Here is an 18,162-nt window from a genome sequence, read left to right on the forward strand (position 1 = left end):
TTGGTGCACAAAGGAAATTGCATCAAACATTGTGATCAGCGACTCTGCCAAGGAAATCTTGAAGGATCTCCAGGAGAGATACGAGCAAAGCAATGAACCGAGGATTTCGAGCTCAGGCAAGAGATCATGAATCTTGTTCAAGATAAGAAGTTGGTAGGTGTGTACAATACGACACTCAAGACTCACTAGGAGGAGCTGAGCATATATAGGCCACCATGTGCTTGTTCTTGTGGAGGATCCAAAGAACCACTCAATTTTATGCAAAATGAGTATGTGATGAAGTTTCTGATGGGATTGAATAACTCATTCAACACTGTTTGAGGACAGATTCTCCTTCTTGATCCTCTACCTCCGATCAACAAGGTCTTTTCCATGGTTTGTCAATATAAGAATCTGATCAGTCAGCTCCAACAATTCTGCAAATCAAGATAAGTTAAACTCAGTCGCTATGGCGTTGAATGACAAGAGGAAAGCCAACAACAAGAGAGATCGACCAGTCTGCACTCATTGCAAGATGACTGGCCATACGATCGACAAATGTTACAAACTCCATGGTTTTCCTCCTAGTTACAAGTCGAAGTAAAAGAGTCAGATGAATGTTGCAGAAGGATCGATGGAAGGAAAGCAACTTTCAAGCGTGATGTCTTCATAAAAAACTTGACAAATAATCAGGTACACCAAATCATCAACATGCTTCCAACCAACTCACCGCTCCTTCAGCACCAGAAGGTCATATTGACATCAACATGACATCGTTCCATACAGGTTCTTGTTGTTTTAATACCAGATCAGGTTGTATTGCTAATTCTAATCTAAATTGGATTATTGACTCTGGTGCATCACATCACGTTTGCACAAACAAATATTTATTTTTCAATTTGAAATCCCTAATGATTTTCATAGTGCCCTTGCCTAACCATACCATGATACTAATACATCACTATGGTGACATAGCCATCTATAAGAATCTAGTGCTCAAAGATGTCCTATTTATACCTGATTTTAAATTTAATTTGATTTCAGTTAGCACTTTGACATTAGATTCTTCTGTCATTGTTTCATTTTCACATAATTCATTTGATTTCCAGGATATGAGAACGAAGAGGATGATTGACAAGGTGATGCGCATGGAGGATTGTATGTGCATAAGGGTGATTCAAGCTCTCACATCAACAACGTCACAATTCAAACCTGGAAAAACAAGTTTGGTCATCTATCTTTTAAAATATTAGAGTCTTTGAAATCTAAATTGTCTTACATTTCTTCTAGTAAACATGATCCTTGTTGCATATGTCCTTTAACTAAGCAGCGTAGATTATCTTTTTATCTCTAACAATCATCTGTCTGGAAAAATCTTTGATCTTATTCCCTTTGATGTTTGAGTCCTAATTCTGTGACCTCACATTCAGGGTATAGGTTTTTATTGACTCTTGTAAATGATTATAGTAGATTTTGTTGGGTATATCTCATGAGAAATAAAGCTGATGTTCATCATATCATTCCTAAATTTTGTGCCATATTGTCTAATTAGTTCTCTTGTACCATACATAAATTCTGCTCCGACAATGCCAAAGAATGGTATTGTGCATCAATACTCCTGTGTAGAAACTCATAACTCAGTTGTGGAAAGAAAGCATCAGCACATTTTAAATGTAGCAAGAGCTTTATACTTTCAAGCACATATTCCTATTGAGTACTAGTTTGAGTGTGTTTTGACCTCAGTATATCTCATCAAGATTACTACACATCAAAATGTCCTTGTATTATATGGTTAGAAAACTAATGTTGGCAATTGTGATCTCAAAGACTTTAATTCTATCACTGTGAGCCGAACCATTGTGATCGTACTTTGATATCTCTTCTATCTTTAGATTATTGCAGGCCTTGATTGGCTCTTCACACACCCGTCGCAGCTTCCTGTAACATACACGCGCACACACACTATTTTCATCCCTAAATTAGTTATGTTGTCATCTCATTGTAGCCAAATAGTACAACCATTTTAAGATTGTTTGGCTTTCAAGTATTAAAAAAATAAAATAACTACTTATGGTTTGATTTAATTAGTAAAATAGTCCATTAGGTATATGGTCATATTTACAGTTTCATATTGCTATATAACCAACGTTTCGTAAATCTTAGGTAAATAGTCACGTCCATTGCCTTCCCTCTGCGTCTAAACTCTCATAAAAACCTTTAAACGCTTGTCTTCCAAGGCTCATAGAGACCTCCATCAGAATCTCAGCTGCCAATGGACATAGTTATTGAGCTGCCAAGTTGACCTTGTCGTGTTTCAAGTCAACATCAGTTGGGGAATGTCGATGATCCTCATCCAAAGACAAATTGAACAAAAGGCCATGTCTTTTCAATTTTCCAACCGAGGCCAATGCTTTACCAGCACCATATCGTGCAAAAAGAATCAAGAATCCCAGCTTAGGATGTACTCATAGTCCTAATTAGAAGATCGAAGTGTCGTCTGAAATCAGGCCGATTCATTAGCGACGCCAATGATATGCCTTATTTCTTCATTTACTTTTTAGCTATAACATTGATCGAGAGGTTTAGATCAGTGAACGAAATAATCTTAGCGACACAATAGTTGATTCCCAACTCGACAGATAGAAAATCAATTTTGTGTGCGAGGTCTTCGAGATCGTTGTTGTGGTCCATGATAAGACATCCAAGTTGTCGAGATTGAAAAAGAGAGTTCTTAATAAGATTATAGTTAATACTCTTTATATAAATCTAAACCATGTGATTTCTTTCAGAATATTATTGTCTATCTATTAAGTATGAAAAAAAAAAATCGTAAGTGAAGATGAACTTAAAGTAAACGGATATAATAGAAAATGCACACTAGAAATAATGATTCATTCTCAATATTAAAAATGGGATATGAGATATTATATATAAAAAAAATTGAAAATGAGAAAGTAAGATAATGGTTGTATTTGACATAGTATTTTAGATTATACTTTCGACATAGTATAAGATAATGGTTTTTCAATTTTTTTTCTATATTTTACAAAAGTATTTTTCAACTTTTACTAAAAGCTATTTTTTTCAAACACTTTAAAATAGTTGGACCTTAAAAAAAACTTAGAGCAGATTTGATAAGTGTGGATACCAGAACAAAACCTTGTAAATTGGGCCATCTCTCAAAGGCCCGATTTATATCCTGGGTCCCGATTGATGAGTAAAATCTAACCAAGCCCAGCCCGCTCGGATTAGGATTACACCTCAGAACCAGCCCACAGCATCCGCCCCGTCAGCTCGGAAGAAGCGGTCTCCGAGCTGACCACCCCGCGAGTCCGGAAGAAGCGCTCTCCGAGCTGACCACCTCGCGAGTCCGGAAGAAGCGGTCTCCGAGCTGACCACCTCGCGAAGGAATAGGCCAAACCACTCCGCATGCAGCATCGCAGAACGCTCCAGACCGACCACGTGTCCACCAGATCGACGGAAGAAGAGCAACGATCTCACCTATAAATAAAGGAAAAAACAGATCTCGCAGGGCACATTCATCATCCTTTTTTATATCTTCAATATTCTGTATTCCCAAAATATATTCCGTTGTTCTATACTCGATTGTGATCAATAATAAAAGAAGTTATTTTCCCAGTTTATTTTCTATTATTACCTTCGTCATTCTTCGTGATTACTCCGAAATTCAATTCTAATTACGACGAATCCTTGAGATCCACATCATATAAATAAGACGATATATTCAATATAATATATATAGTATCGTGATTGTTGAGGAACAGATTTCGACATCAACAATTTGGCGCCGTCTGTGGGACGACTCGAAATCAAGAATTCTAACCTCGAAGAATTGAGTTAAGCTCAAATCACAAAGTATGGCTAACGAAAATGAACAAAATGAGATGAATCGAGAGGTTACCTCCGAGATCAAATCTCTTTTGGAAACTCTGGTCGCTGGGTCGACCGAGAATAGAGAATTCCAGCAATCTACCCGGACTGCCTTGGAATCGCTGGCTGCCGAACAGGCCGCGCTCAGAGCCGCATACGCAGCCGATAAGGCTGCAGCTGAAATCGCGAACTCGTCAGTTCGACCTGTCGGCCTGGAGGTAGGGGATCGAGCTCTCCCGACGGTGACTAGTTTGGATTTCTCTAGGATCCCGGTCACTCCGTCAGGGATAGGATCTTCCTACCCAGTGTTTCAACCAGGGATGTATTCACATCCAGGGGTGATCACCTCGGGATCCTTGCCGAGCTCCAGCAGGATTCCTCCTCCCCCGGGAGGATCGCCACCTCAGCCTGCACCTCGTTCGCTTGGTGCTGATGAGAGGGAAGTCCCATCAGCCCGACTCCCCGCGTCAGTTGATCCTCCTGCGAGCTCAGACAAAGCTCCAGCGCAAAATCAGCCTATCACTAGTACTGTTGCTGCCGTCGCTTTTGTGACCCCAGAAGGATCCGAGCTCGTGACCACCAGGCCCGAGCTGACCGAAATGGAGTTGTTTCGCAAAATGGTAGATGACAAATTCCGCGCTGTTCACTCCAAGATGCATTCTGCCACTAGCTCGGCCCCTGAAATTGACCGTCTAGTAGCCGAAACAGGACGAACTCCCTTTTCAAAAGAGATTAGTAGGATCAAGATTGGAGATGCGGGAAAGGTTCGACTCCCTAAGTACTCCGGTACGACCAATCCCAAGTCTCACATGACAGCCTTCCGAATTGCCATGGGTCGAGCTCATCTTTATGAACACGAACTCGAGGTAGGATATTGTCAATTGTTTGCCGAGAACCTAACCGGGGCCGCCTTAGATTGGTTCTCCAGGCTAGAGGAAGGCTCGATCAGCAGCTTTCAAAAACTATCTACCGAATTCCTTAAGCATTACTCTATGCTCGTTGAAGACGAGGCCACCATGGCAGACCTGTGGAATACCCAGCAAACCAATTCTGAGTCCCTCAAAGGCTACATGACTTGCTTCAAAAGCATCATGGCAAAAATCCCGAACATCGATAATGATTCGGCTTTGACCGCTCTGAAAAACGGACTGTGGCATGATTCTCGTTTCTGAGAAGAGATGATAGTCAACAGGCCACCTACCATTGAAGATGCGATTCACCGCGCATCAAACTTCGCGAGAGCCGAAGAAGAAAGGAGTTTCCTGGCTAAGAAGCATGGTATCAAGAAAAGTACACCGGGAAATCTAATCCCCGGGAACTCGCAGGGGGTAGGACCCAACAGGAAAGGGAATACAATCCCAAAGAAAGTGGAGGCCCCACCAGGCTTCGCGTTCAATGTGAACGATGGGAATCGCAACGAAGGCACTAATAAGAAATGGACTAGAGACCCTAATGCTTATTGCGAATTCCACAAAAGCAATGGCCACAGTACGCTCAATTGTGAAACAATGAGAAAGGTCTTGGCAGAAAAATTCGCTAAAGGGGAGCTGAAAGGAATTGACTTGGGACCCCCTCCAAAGAAAAAGACTTTCAACTCACAACCCCGAGGAAACCCTTCTCCCGGAAAAAGGGGAAGAAATGATGAGCAGGATACTCAACCCGAATCACAAACAAAACCTAGAATCGATTGTATTATTGGAGGTTCAAAGTTTTGTAGGGAATCAATCAACTCCATAAAGGCTCATCAGCGTCAGCTAAAGAACACCCCTGCTAGTCTTCCCACGGAAGGTGAAGACGAAGTGTTAATCTCCTTCAAGGAAAGTGAGGTAAAAGGGCTGGTCGCACCGCATGACGATGCTCTGGTTGTCGAACTAGATGTATCAAACTGCATTGTGTCTCGAATCCTGATCGATGGAGGAAGCTCAGTGGACGTGATCTTCAGAAATACTCTGAACAGGATGAACATCGACGAAACCGACATCGAAAGAGAACCAACAGAGCTGATCGGTTTTGACGGCCTGGTAACGCCCTCTATGAGAGTAATCAAACTTCCTGTCCAAGCAGCCGGAATTAATAAGCTCGTCGAGTTCGTGGTTCTCGACTGTCCATCACCTTTCAATATAATACTTGGGAGGCCATGGATTCACAGTATGAAAGCCGTCCCGTCCACATACCACCAATGTGTTCGTTTTCCCACTCCAAATGGGGTCGCGGAAATCCGTGGAAGCGAAGAAGCGTCTCGAATGTGTTACATGAGTAACCACAAAATAAAGACAGAATTGTTGAACGGTGCCCCATAGCAATTAACGACTGTCGGAACCACTATTTCCACCCTGCAAGACACAAAGGGAGGGGAGGAACGTTTGGAAGAACAAGATTCCCCTCGTCCCGAGTTAACAACCCAGGTACAGCTCGATGGATCTAACCCAGATCACCATGTTGGGATCGGATCCGAGCTCAAAGGAAAAGTAAGAAGAGATATAATAACCTTCCTAAAAAGAAATAAAAATACATTCGCATGGTCCACCGAAGACATGCCAGGCATAAGCATCGACGTTGTGTCTCACCAACTCAACGTTGACCCCAGCTTCAAACCCATCAAACAAAAACGTCGAAAACTCGGCCCCGACAGGTCCAAGGTGATCAACGACGAAGTGGAGCGACTACTAAAAGCCGGGTCAATCTGAGAGGTAAAATACCCGGATTGGTTAGCTAACACCGCAGTAGTAAAAAAAGAAAAACGGTAAGTGGAGAGTATGCATCGATTTCACTGACCTCAATAAAGCTTGTCCCAAGGACAGCTTCCCTTTACCACACATCGATCAGCTGGTCGAGGCCACAGCTGGGCACAAAATGCTCTCCTTCATGGACGCGTTCTCAGGATACAACCAAATCCTTATGCATCCAGACGATCAGGAAAAAACGGCATTCATTACAGACAGATGGACTTATTGCTACAAAGTAATGCCCTTTGGCCTAAAAAATGCCGGGGCCACATATCAACGACTCGTAAACGAAATGTTCTCTGAGAAAATCGGCAAGAATATGGAGGTATACATCGATGATATGTTAGTTAAATCACTCCGAGAGGATGATCACGTCGAACATTTGGAAGAATGTTTCGAGGTATTAAATAAATATCAAATGAAACTGAACCCCGAGAAATGCTCGTTTGGAGTATCTTCCGGAAAATTCCTAGGATATTTGGTCACGCAACGAGGAATCGAGGCGAATCCTGACCAAATCCGCGCGTTGCGCGAAATGCCGTCTCCCCGAAGTAAGAGAGAGGTGCAAAAGCTCACAGGCCGTATAGCTGCCCTTAATCGCTTCATTTCCCGGTCGACGGATAAATGTTTACCCTTTTACCAGCTCCCGAAATCAAACAAAGAGTCAAAATGGAACGACGAATGCAAGAAAGCATTCCGTGAGCTGAAAGAATACTTGGCCAAACCCCTAATCCTCGCAAAGCCCGCAATTGGAGAACCACTCTATCTCTACGTGGCTGTGTCGCACGCTGCCCATAAGCGGCGTTCTGGTTCGAGAGGATCGAGGAGACCAGAAACCAGTATTTTACGTTAGCAAATCTCTTGTCGACGCCGAGACAAGGTACCCTGCTATGGAAAAGCTCGCACTACCTATCGTTACTTCAGCCAGGAAATTAAGGCCGTATTTCCAATCATATACGATCGTTGTAATGACAACCCAGCCGCTGCGAACCTTCCTCCACAGTCCAAATCAATCCGGAAGATTGACTAAATGGGCAGTGGAGTTAAGCGAGTACGACATCGAATTCCGAGCAAGGACGTGTGCGAAATCACAAGTTCTTACCGATTTCCTTATGGAATTGCCGAGAAATGTGACCGAGACCAACCCCGACGATGGTGTTTGGACCTTGAACGTAGATGGCGCTTCATCAAAACAAGGTTCTGGCGTGGGGATACATCTGGTGTCACCCCATGGCGAGGTAATTGAACAATCATTTCGACTCGACTTTGTCGCATCAAACAACGAAGCTGAGTACGAGGCTCTAATCGCAGGTATGCAACTAGCTAAAGCCTGCGGGGCAAAAAAAGTAAGCGCATATTGCGACTCTCAACTCGTTGCTAACCAATTTAGTGGAGAATTCGAAACGAGAGACGAACGTATGGAAGCTTACGTGAAGATAGTACGGGACCTCGCAAAGAACTTCGAAGCCTTCGAACTCACAAGGATCTCGAGAGGAGATAATACGTCCGCCGACGCCTTAGCAGCTCTGGCCTCAACGTCGGACCACGAACTCACTAGAGTCATTCCGGTCAAATCAATTAAACAACCTTCTATCGCCATTAGCATTAACACAATAATGACAATAGAAGTGGGGGATTGGAGGGACGACATCCTGAAATACATCAAAGAGGGAAACGCGCCCGACGACAAGTCAAAAAGGCGAAAATTAAAACAAATTTGCGCTAGATTTTGCATCATCAACGATGTTCTTTTTAAAAGGAGCTTCGCTGGACCATATCTAAGGTGTATCTCCAAGAGCGAATCAGCCCGCATTATCTCCGAAATCCACGAAGGGGATTGTGGGAACCACGCCGGGGGAAGAGCCTTGGCCATAAAAATCAAAAGGCAAGGATACTATTGGCCAACGATGGTGGAGGATTGCGAAAAACACTCCCGACGTTGTGATAAGTGCCAAAGGCACGCCCCGAACATAAAGCAACCCGCCGAGGCGCTGTCTTCAATCTCGTCCCCATACCCATTCATGAAATGGTCAATGGACATCGTCGGACCAATGCCTACCGCCCCCCGGGGGATTAAAGTTTTTATTAGTCCTCACCGACTATTTCTCTAAGTGGATGGAGGCCAAAGCCCTACCCCTAGTCAAAGATATCGACGTTCAAACCTTCGTATGGAAGAACATCATATGCCGACATGGGATCCCACAAGAGATCGTTACCGACAATGGTTCCCAATTCATATCAAAAAGGTTTAGACAATTCTGCTCAGACCACGGAATAGAACTGAGAATGTCTACACCTAGATATCCACAAGGCAATGGCCATGCCGAGGCCGCCAATAAAACTATCGTAAACTCTTTAAAGAAAAGACTTGACGCTAATAAGGTCGATGGGCTGACGAGCTTCCGGGAGCCCTTTGGGCCTATCGATCCAGTCCTCGGCGCCCTACTGGAGAAACCCCGTTCTCTCTAGTGCACGGTGTCGAATCAGTCATTGTTGTAGAACACGAAATCCAAACCATAAGGACGATGTGTGCATGCGAGAATGAAGACGCCAATAACTTGGCACTCTCCGATTCCCTCGACTTCATCGAGGAAAAAAGAGATCGAGCTATGGTCAGAATGTTGCAATACCAACAGAGCATCGCCAGGCACTACAACAAAAACCTACGCTTCCGCCACTTCATAGTAGGGGATCTCGTTCTTAGGAAAACATTCCAGAACACAGCAGAACCTAACGCTGGAAAATTGGGAGCAAATTGGGAAGGACCCTACCACATTACAAAAATGGTTCACCCAGGAGTTTACGAATTAGAAACTCTGAATGGAACACCCGTTCTAAGGTCTTGGAACATCGTAAACCTAAAAAAATACTACGTCTAAACCACGTAGAACCCCCAATCGAACTACGTCACGGCTTGATCCCATTCATTGGGTACGTAGGCAACCTTGATTCCAAGGCTTAGTCCCATCCAAAGTTTTAAACACGAGGTTTGTAACACGACAGACAACGAGTAACGGACTCTTGACTCCGCTTGGTGCCCCTTCACCACCAACCGAGTCATCAACCTTCACAGGATCAAGGACGGACCCTTGACATCCTCACAGCATCGAGGCTCTCAGTATGATTGGGTAACACTAAGATGGGATCCCTTTGAAATACTGAAAATTAAGATGGGATAAAAATAAAACGCAAACACCTCCCATAGGCATCGAGGCCATCAAAGCGTCTGAATACCTCACTAAAGGATCATTCCCACGCTCTTGAAAACCGATATACAAAACAATACGTCACAAATCGAGAGTATGATCAGAATACGTCTCAGTCCGATGAACATCGAGCAGCGGGCAGAGATAAAGGCATCACACCTCGGAGATTCAGACACACATAAAGCACAATCGGGACGCGAATTTTCACAACATATCATAAAAAAAAGGGAAACAACTACGGACCAAAACAGTTTCTTTGACAAGCGAACCCAAACCATTCTCGGCATATGATTGATTATCCAGTTCGTAATCTACCCTATGACAAGACCATAAGGACCAAGCTAAAAACGCTTAGCAGTTCCCACGCAACCCATAATCAGCAAAATAGTTCACCGGGAAAAACGAATAAGAATTGATCGAGTTGATACAATAAATCATCCGCTAAATGTTGATAAAAGGCTTAACAAAATCCTGTAAACGACTAAGCAGCAGACTGATCAATCAGCTCGGCAGTATATTGAGCGAACTGAAAGCTCGCCTTTGACGAACTTAATTAATACATACGTATGGGGAAGAATTCATCATGTGTAACAAATGGATCCAGACTATCCTACATAAGAGCAGTCGAAATAAAAAGACTTAGCAAAAATTGAGAAATCATAAATGCATAGAAGTCAAATTAAAACTCCGACCCGGGAGTCAAACAAAAGTACGAGCTCGGTGAAAGCGACCCCACGGCCGAAATCATCAGAGCTAATAATTATTACAAAGAAAAAGGCGTAGTAGTCTTGCCCAAAAACAAATGGGCCCATAATTATTCAAAACAAAACAAAACAACTGGAATTTACTAAGAAACCCCTTAGTCTCCGGACTCAGGAACATCCTGGACGACCTCGGTCCCCTCAGGAATTCCCGCCATAGTCAGACCAGCGTTCGAGCCATACTGATCGATGTCCATCGCAACCGAGAGATCCTCAGAGCCGCCTTCGGGAGAAACCCGCTCCGAGTACGGAGTGAAAATCACATCTTCCGCACCTGCGAGGTCGGGGAGAGGCTCGGCGGACAAATCCGCGGTGAACTTGGCAATATCGTCCTTCGCCTCCTGAAGAACCTCGTTGGCATCGTCGAGCTCGCCAACCACCACGTCCTCCAGCACCCCGGCCGCAGCACGGCACTGATCAAGCTTCCGCACAATCACAGCCTTATTTTCACGAGCTGCGAGGTGAGCCTGGTATTTGGAGATAATGCTCCGGTACTTCACAGAGGCTACCTTCCGGCCAGATCGAGTAGCCTGAGCCTTGATCATCTTGGCACTCTTCTGCAACTGAGCGATAAGAGCATTAGCCCGCTTGAAGTCAGCAGCAGCTCGATTGGCAAAGGCACTCAAATCCTTGTTGCTCGACTCCAGCGCAGTGACCCGATCCCGGTATTCCTCGATCTCCCTTCAGTATCCACCACCCCGTCACTCTTGGCGGACTCAATTGGAACAACCGATCCCGGAAATTCGGCAGTCGCCTCACCACCACTTCCCACATAACCGACCTTCTCCTTCTTCTTTTTTTTGGCAGCCCGTTTCTCATCCTTCTCTACCTCGGTGGCCGAAATGAAAACGCCCTCCTTCGAAGGCTTCTTTCCTTTGCCCTTCTTGGCCACGACCTCGACTTCGGGAGTCGGCTTAACCACCCCGGCTTTCCTCTTCACAGCACTCACAGGCGACCGCGACGCCACCTCGGAATCAGCCCGGACGGGTTGAGGACTCTTCTCAACGCGTCCCTCAACTCCAACGCCATCAGGCGGACCAGGCGAGCTCGCCCCACGAGTATCCTCCTTCTCCATCGTTCGCTCTAGAGCGGCCGAACCGTCGGTGGTTTGGGGTACCTCACCTTTCTGTGCATCCTTCTTGGCTTGACGAAGTCTTTTCTTCTCGGCCACGTAGTCAACTTCGGCATCCATGTCACCTTGCTCGCAATCCTCGCCTATAGTTAAAAAAAATTTAAATGAAACATTTCAATACAACACTTTCTACAAGTCTGATCAAGTTATAGGTTATACTCACCAGGAACACCTCGATCAATCTCAGGACGGGTCCAATAACCCGACTCGACGAAACGATCTGAGTTGAAGTGTTTCCAATCCAAACTTCCAGTTCGCAACACCTCGAGCTTTCCCAGGAACTCGGCATCGACCTTGGGCGCCGTGATTTTCGCTGTAAAAAAAAAAATCACAAGAATTAATTCTTGACATATCATAAGGAAACCAATAGCAAGTGACAAATCCTAATTCTATACCCGGAGTAGAAGCCCACTCGAGGCGTAACCTTTGATGAAACGAGCCGACCGATTGCTCATTTATCTCGAAGAAAAATCTTCTCCGACCCCAGTGAGTGTCTTTCTCAGGTAACCCCTCTAAAACACCTCGACCCGCAGCATTAGTGAAATAAAATGTAACCGGGGTAAGTTTGGAGTTACGTTTGACATGACCTAAACAAACCAGGTCGGCCACCGTGAGCTCGACCTCGTTCTCCTTGGCTAAGGTAATCAACCCAGAGATTTTCCTAAGAAAGTTGGGGCACATTTGGGGAATGGATATTTTTAGGGCTTCTAGATATTCTAAAAGCAAAGGATCCACAGGAAATCTAAGCTCGCAATCCCTGAAAAACACTTCGTATACGCAACAATAGCCCGCAGAGGTGTCTGAGGCTGTACACTCGGGACTAGGGAGGGCTAAGGCTACGTTGTGAGGAATATCATATTCGTCGAAAAATCTGACGAGTTCATCCTCAGAAACCGTGGTAGGACCTCTGAGGTCCTTGGAAATCTCATCGAGCTTTTCTGGAGTGCTTTGGATAGACATCTAAGAAAACTCTTGAGTAACCCGGTCAAAAGCCGAGAAAAAAAACAGTAAGGTAAACGCCTAGAGAGATAAGCTCTGACGAAAACAAGAAAAAAAATAGAGAGAGAGAGAAATAAAACGAAAGATACCTGATTTTGAATCTTCGAGGGATTAAAAACGAGTAAATCGATTAGAATGCGAAAAGCCCTATTTATTAATAGCGATGGGATGTCAGCGTCGTTTCAAATTCCACTCAAGTAGGAATCCTAACTGATTCGGCCTAGAAAGGTGAAATTCAGTTTGACACCTGTCATTATGAACATTATGACTACGACACGTGGACATACAAGTTCGGATTTCAGTTAAAAAAAAAAAAGTAAAAAAAAAAAAAATTCGGGCTCAGAAATTTAAAGCATACTTAATATTCGCATAAATTAAATATGCTTTGGGGGACTTATTGTGGATACCAGAACAAAACCTTGTAAATGGGGCCATCTCTCAAAGGCCCGATTTATATCCCGGGTCCCGATTGATGAGTAAAATCTAACCAAGCCCAGCCCGCTCGGATTAGGATTACACCTCAGAACCAGCCCACAGCATCCGCCCCGTCAGCTCGGAAGAAGCGGTCTCCGAGCTGACCACCCCGCGAGTCCGGAAGAAGCGCTCTCCGAGCTGACCACCTCGCAAGTCCGGAAGAAGCGGTCTCCGAGCTGACCACCTCGCGAAGGAATAGGCCAAACCACTCCGCATGCAGCATCGCAGAACGCTCCAGACCGACCACGTGTCCACCAGATCGACGGAAGAAGAGCAACGATCTCACCTATAAATAAAGGAAAAAGCAGATCTCGCAAGGCACATTCATCATCCTTTTTTATATCTTCAATATTCTGTATTCCCAAAATATATTCCGTTGTTCTATACTCGATTGTGATCAATAATAAAAGAAGTTATTTTCCCAGTTTATTTTCTATTATTACCTTCGTCATTCTTCGTTATTACTCCGAAATTCAATTCTAATTACGACGAATCCTTGAGATCCACATCATATAAATAAGACGATATATTCAATATAATATATATAGTATCGTGATTGTTGAGGAACAGATTTCGACATCAACAATAAGCTAACTCAAACACATCCAATATATAACGGAAAAAAAAGAGAATTTCCACTTCCTCTATTCCACTATATATATAATATTTTTTTTTATTAAAAAAAATTATATAAAAGCCTCGGAAATAGATAACAAATAAGAACGCTTCCACTATCAGTCCAAAAATCACTACTCACACAGTCAAAGACACCATAACTTCCCATTCAGAGATTCTCAGTTTCCCGAGAACGAAAAAACACACCGTAAAATGCACAAATTCGGATAATCGAAAAGCTCAATTCAGTTCATCCATGGCTTCCACTTCCGCTCTCTTCCTCTCCGCCCCTATCATCATCATCTCCTCTCCCCATCGCCGCCTCAGTCGCCGGAGGCCTCGCTCCGACTCTCTCTCCGCCGCTTCGGACCGTAACCTCAGTCTCCGGAGCTCCGTTTCTCTCGGCTCCGAGCCGCGCAGATTCCTTCATCGTCTCCGCTCTCCTTCGTTCGAGCTGCGCGCCGGGAGCTCCGTCGAAAGCTCCGACAGCTCGCCGCCGCCGACCGTCGGCGAGGACTCGGCAGCGTTTGACTTGGCGGAGCAGAAGATATCGTCGTGGATATACTTCGCGGTGATTCTCGGCACCGTTCTGTTCATCCTCGATGTTGCTTGGCTCGATAACTCGACCGGATATGGAAAAGCCTTCATCGATGCTGTTTCGGGGATTTCGGATAGTCCTGAGGTATTTTAACTATATAATGTTACCTTTTTTGTACGTAGATTTCATATTCTGTATCACTAATTTAGGTCCTATATGTACATTTCATATTTTGTATGATTCCTATACATCTTAAGTTTCTGAACCTGTTTGAGGTGGTGTTAGATTTTAGAGTGTTCTGTTTCCTCTTTTCATTACTTGTTATTGATCTGAGATTCTTGGCAGACATTTCGGATGTGCTTTTCAGTGATGCAATTTTGAAAAATTGAAAATTAGCCAAACTTGATCATTAATCACTACTCTGAAGTTCTTATCCACGAGTCTGCATTTTGGGGGGTATAATTCTGTTTATGATTGTGTAGCCATTATTCTAATATATGACTGATCACAATAAAAATAAAAATAATAAAAAAATTTACTCTGCTCTTTCTTTGAGCATTATTCAAGTCGATGGAAAAATGAATGTGCAGGTTGTAATGCTAGCCATCGTTTTGATATTCGGAGCTGTGCACAGTGGATTGGCGAGCGTGAGAGACGCGGCCGAGAAGATCATCGGAGAGCGAGCTTTCCGGGTTTTGTTTGCCGGGACATCTTTACCATTGGCCGTTAGTACCATTGTGAGTGTCACTAGATAAAAAAAAAAAAAAAAAAAAAATCGGGTGGACTTTTTTTTGAGTGATTGTGTGTTGGTGATTATTCAGGTGTACTTTATCAACCACAGATACGCGGGGCAACAGCTATGGCAGCTTCAGGGTGTGGCTGGGGTTCATCAACTTGTTTGGCTTTCCTCTTTTGTCTCGTTTTTCTTCTTATACCCTTCAACGTTCAATCTTTTGGAGGTCGCTGCCGTTGATAAGCCCAAAATGCATCTTTGGGAAACCGGGATTATGAGGATCACAAGGCATCCACAGGTAAAAAGTCCATTCCAACTTCATTACGCATTAAATCTAGGGAAATTTATAGCATATGATCCATTTAGGCCCTCTTAGGTTAAAATTTCAGTATTATTATCTGGTAATCAACAAAAATTAGCTCAAATTAAGACGACATGCATGTGCCAAGTTAGACATGAGTTCGTATAAATGAGCTATATTTAATTGAAGGTAGATATTTGGACTATTTCAAACAGTTTCTTCTTAAATCTACAGTTATTTTTATAAATTTATAATTAAAATAGATCAACTAGGGGTCGTGACTTGATAGAATTGAGTGAGTAAAGCTCTTTTAGGAGTAAGAGTAATCAAGCAGGGGATAATAGACTCTTTTAGATCATCAAATTTATTAGTTTAGCTCATTTAGATCATCAAGTTTATTATCAGTAAAAGTAGGTAATTGTGGTCTACATTATCCAAGGTGATCATATCCAAATTGGAATGCATCTATCGTAATTAAAGCCTGCACAAATCATTATATAAAAAGTATCACGTAATACACCATTTTTTTTTTAATTTTTGGTATGTTACCTAAATAATCAATTGAAATGAATGGATTTCTAAAATAGTCAAAAAGTTACAAATCTAAAGAAATAGCCAAAATTTACAAATATGTGCAAACACAAAATGTTGATAAATTTTTTACTGTGAAAAATTACAAATATATACAGATGTAAAATATTTATTCCAGGTGTCATTTTTTTTTTTTTTGGATACTGTAACCTGGTTTATTTTGCTAAGCAATTGGTTTCAAATGGCTACATTGTATAATCTTTTTTTTTTTCAAATGGCTGCACAAATCATTTTATAAAGAGTATCATGTAATACACCATTTATATTTTTTGGTATTTTACTTAAATAGCCAATTAAAATTAATAAATTTATAAAACATAAAATGGTCAATTTTAGAGAAATAGCCCAAATTTGCGAAAAATGTACAAGCACGAAGTGTTAATAATTACTTTGACAGATGTAAATTTTTTTTATTTTTTGGACAATATAACCTTGGTTATTTTGCTAAGCAATTAGTTTCAAGTGGCTACATTGTGTAATCTTTTTGTTTTTTTTACTTGTTTCCTTGATAGTTGGTAGGGCAAGTGATTTGGTGCATTGCTCACACAATCTGGATAGGCAATTCCGTGGCTGTCGCGGCCTCGGTTGGTTTAATCGGACACCACTTATTTGGTGCGTGGAACGGCGATAGAAGGTTAGGAATAAGGTACGGAGACGCTTTCGAAGAAGTCAAGAGCCGAACGAGCGTCGTTCCATTCGCAGCCATTCTCGACGGCCGCCAAAAGTTGCCCTCGGATTATTACAAAGAATTTATTCGTTTGCCTTATTTGGTAATCACTGGATTAACGATAGGAGCGTATTTCGCACACCCGCTAATGCAAGCTGGAAGTTATGGACTCCATTGGTAAGTCCGGGAGAGAAAAAATGATTAAATTAACCACTTTTTTATGTACATTTAGTCCAGAAGAAAAATGAATATATAAACTACTTTTCATGTACATTTATTTCTACCTCTGTATGTATGTCTTGGTGGGATCTATCCTGAATCACCCAACTTAAATATTTGTTCTAGTGAAAAAGAAAAATTAATATTTACTATCATAATAAACTATAAAATGGTTATTCACTATAGTAGAGTATACAAGTAAATAAATAGTCTTATCATGTATCTATATGGAGCATAATATGTTGACGTTGTAAAATAGCATAATATTTACTACAATGCTTGCTTGGAATGTGTTCTCTACTAAGCCTATGGTGATTAGTTGTAAACAATATTGGTAAATAAAATAAATCAAGCCAGGGTTACCACGGTTAAAATTTGACTCGAAAGGCGATATGGATGAAATCTCAGAGGGGTGTCCAAGAAATTAAAAAAAAAAAGATAAACTCCTACTAGCTCGTTAGTCGGGGTTCTTGACCACCTTTGAAATAGACTTCTCATTTACCTCGTATCTAGTAAGAATGACGGGGTTACCGCCAAGGGTTTCAAATGGACATTTACCTTGTATCTAGGTGGAGATTGATTTCCGGAAGCCCTTTCTGTCGATTTTTTTATGAGTCCATTAGGAAAATAGCCAACTTAAACGTTTGACATTGTTAAATATCAACGCTTGCTTGGTAAATCTTAGGTAAATAACCACTTTGAGACGTAAATCTTAGGTAAATAGCTATTTTCATATACCAACCGTTGACTATTCATCTAAGATTTACATCTAAAAGTGGCTATATACCTAAAATTTACCAAACACTGGCTATTTTGCAATGTCAAATGTTTAAATTGACTACTTTCTTAATTTTTTTTTATTGGAGCGGGAAAAACTAACCTCCAATGTAGATTCAATGGAAATACAAGAATCACGGGCGTTTTTGCTTCACTTGTGGAGTATTTGGGCATGGTGTGGAAGAGTTTCCTTCAACTCATCGGCGCTCGTGACTTCTAATCACTCGCCTCATATTGACATGTTTAGCGGATGTTTGTATGTAAACAATGTTTAGCCCGGGGTTACTGAGGCGGCGGCGTGCAAATTTGGTATAAAGAATGGTGTTCATAGAATTGAAGACCTCAAAACTACGCCATTTTATACATAGAAAAGAAAATTTTTAACCACAGAGCTAGGGATTTTGATGTGGTAAGAGTATTGGTCTAAAAGAGGGATTTCATAGGGACCTGTCCAAATCACTTGATCACATTATGGACCGAGAGACTACCTCGTGGCCTCGAACCGAGAATCGACAAGGTTCCAAAAATCGCCTAAAAACAGAGAATTTTATGA

The 18,162-nt window shown here is 42.4% G+C and overlaps 2 protein-coding genes across 2 annotated transcripts; both read left to right on the forward strand.

Moving 5' to 3' along the window:
• Window positions 1–5,048: 5,048 nt before the first annotated feature.
• LOC149394502 (uncharacterized) lies at window positions 5,049–6,170 on the forward strand. The gene has a single exon (XM_089618346.1). It carries the CDS (start codon window positions 5,049–5,051, stop codon window positions 6,168–6,170), a length of 1,122 nt encoding a protein of 373 aa, XP_089474472.1.
• Window positions 6,171–13,862: 7,692 nt separating this feature from the next.
• On the forward strand, window positions 13,863–16,884 carry Z-ISO (15-cis-zeta-carotene isomerase). The gene is made up of 4 exons (XM_089616381.1): window positions 13,863–14,465; window positions 14,912–15,058; window positions 15,143–15,352; window positions 16,459–16,884. Exons 1-4 carry the CDS (start codon window positions 14,040–14,042, stop codon window positions 16,792–16,794), a joined length of 1,119 nt encoding a protein of 372 aa, XP_089472507.1. The 5' UTR covers window positions 13,863–14,039; the 3' UTR covers window positions 16,795–16,884.
• Window positions 16,885–18,162: the final 1,278 nt, after the last annotated feature.

The sequence above is a fragment of the Urtica dioica genome, chromosome 6 (assembly GCF_054948205.1).
Source record: "Urtica dioica subsp. dioica isolate 48M chromosome 6, U.dioica_male_clone48M_v1_H2, whole genome shotgun sequence".
In the NCBI taxonomy this organism is placed as follows: domain Eukaryota; kingdom Viridiplantae; phylum Streptophyta; class Magnoliopsida; order Rosales; family Urticaceae; genus Urtica; species Urtica dioica.

Coding starts and splice junctions, on each gene's coding strand:
- Z-ISO (XM_089616381.1), top strand. CDS start 14,040: ATGGCTTCCACTTCCGCTCTCTTCCTCTCCGCCCCTATCATCATCATC. Junction 15,059..15,142: donor CATTGGCCGTTAGTACCATT/GTGAGTGTCACT, acceptor GTGATTATTCAG/GTGTACTTTATCAACCACAG. Junction 15,353..16,458: donor GGATCACAAGGCATCCACAG/GTAAAAAGTCCA, acceptor TTTCCTTGATAG/TTGGTAGGGCAAGTGATTTG.
- LOC149394502 (XM_089618346.1), top strand. CDS start 5,049: ATGATAGTCAACAGGCCACCTACCATTGAAGATGCGATTCACCGCGCA.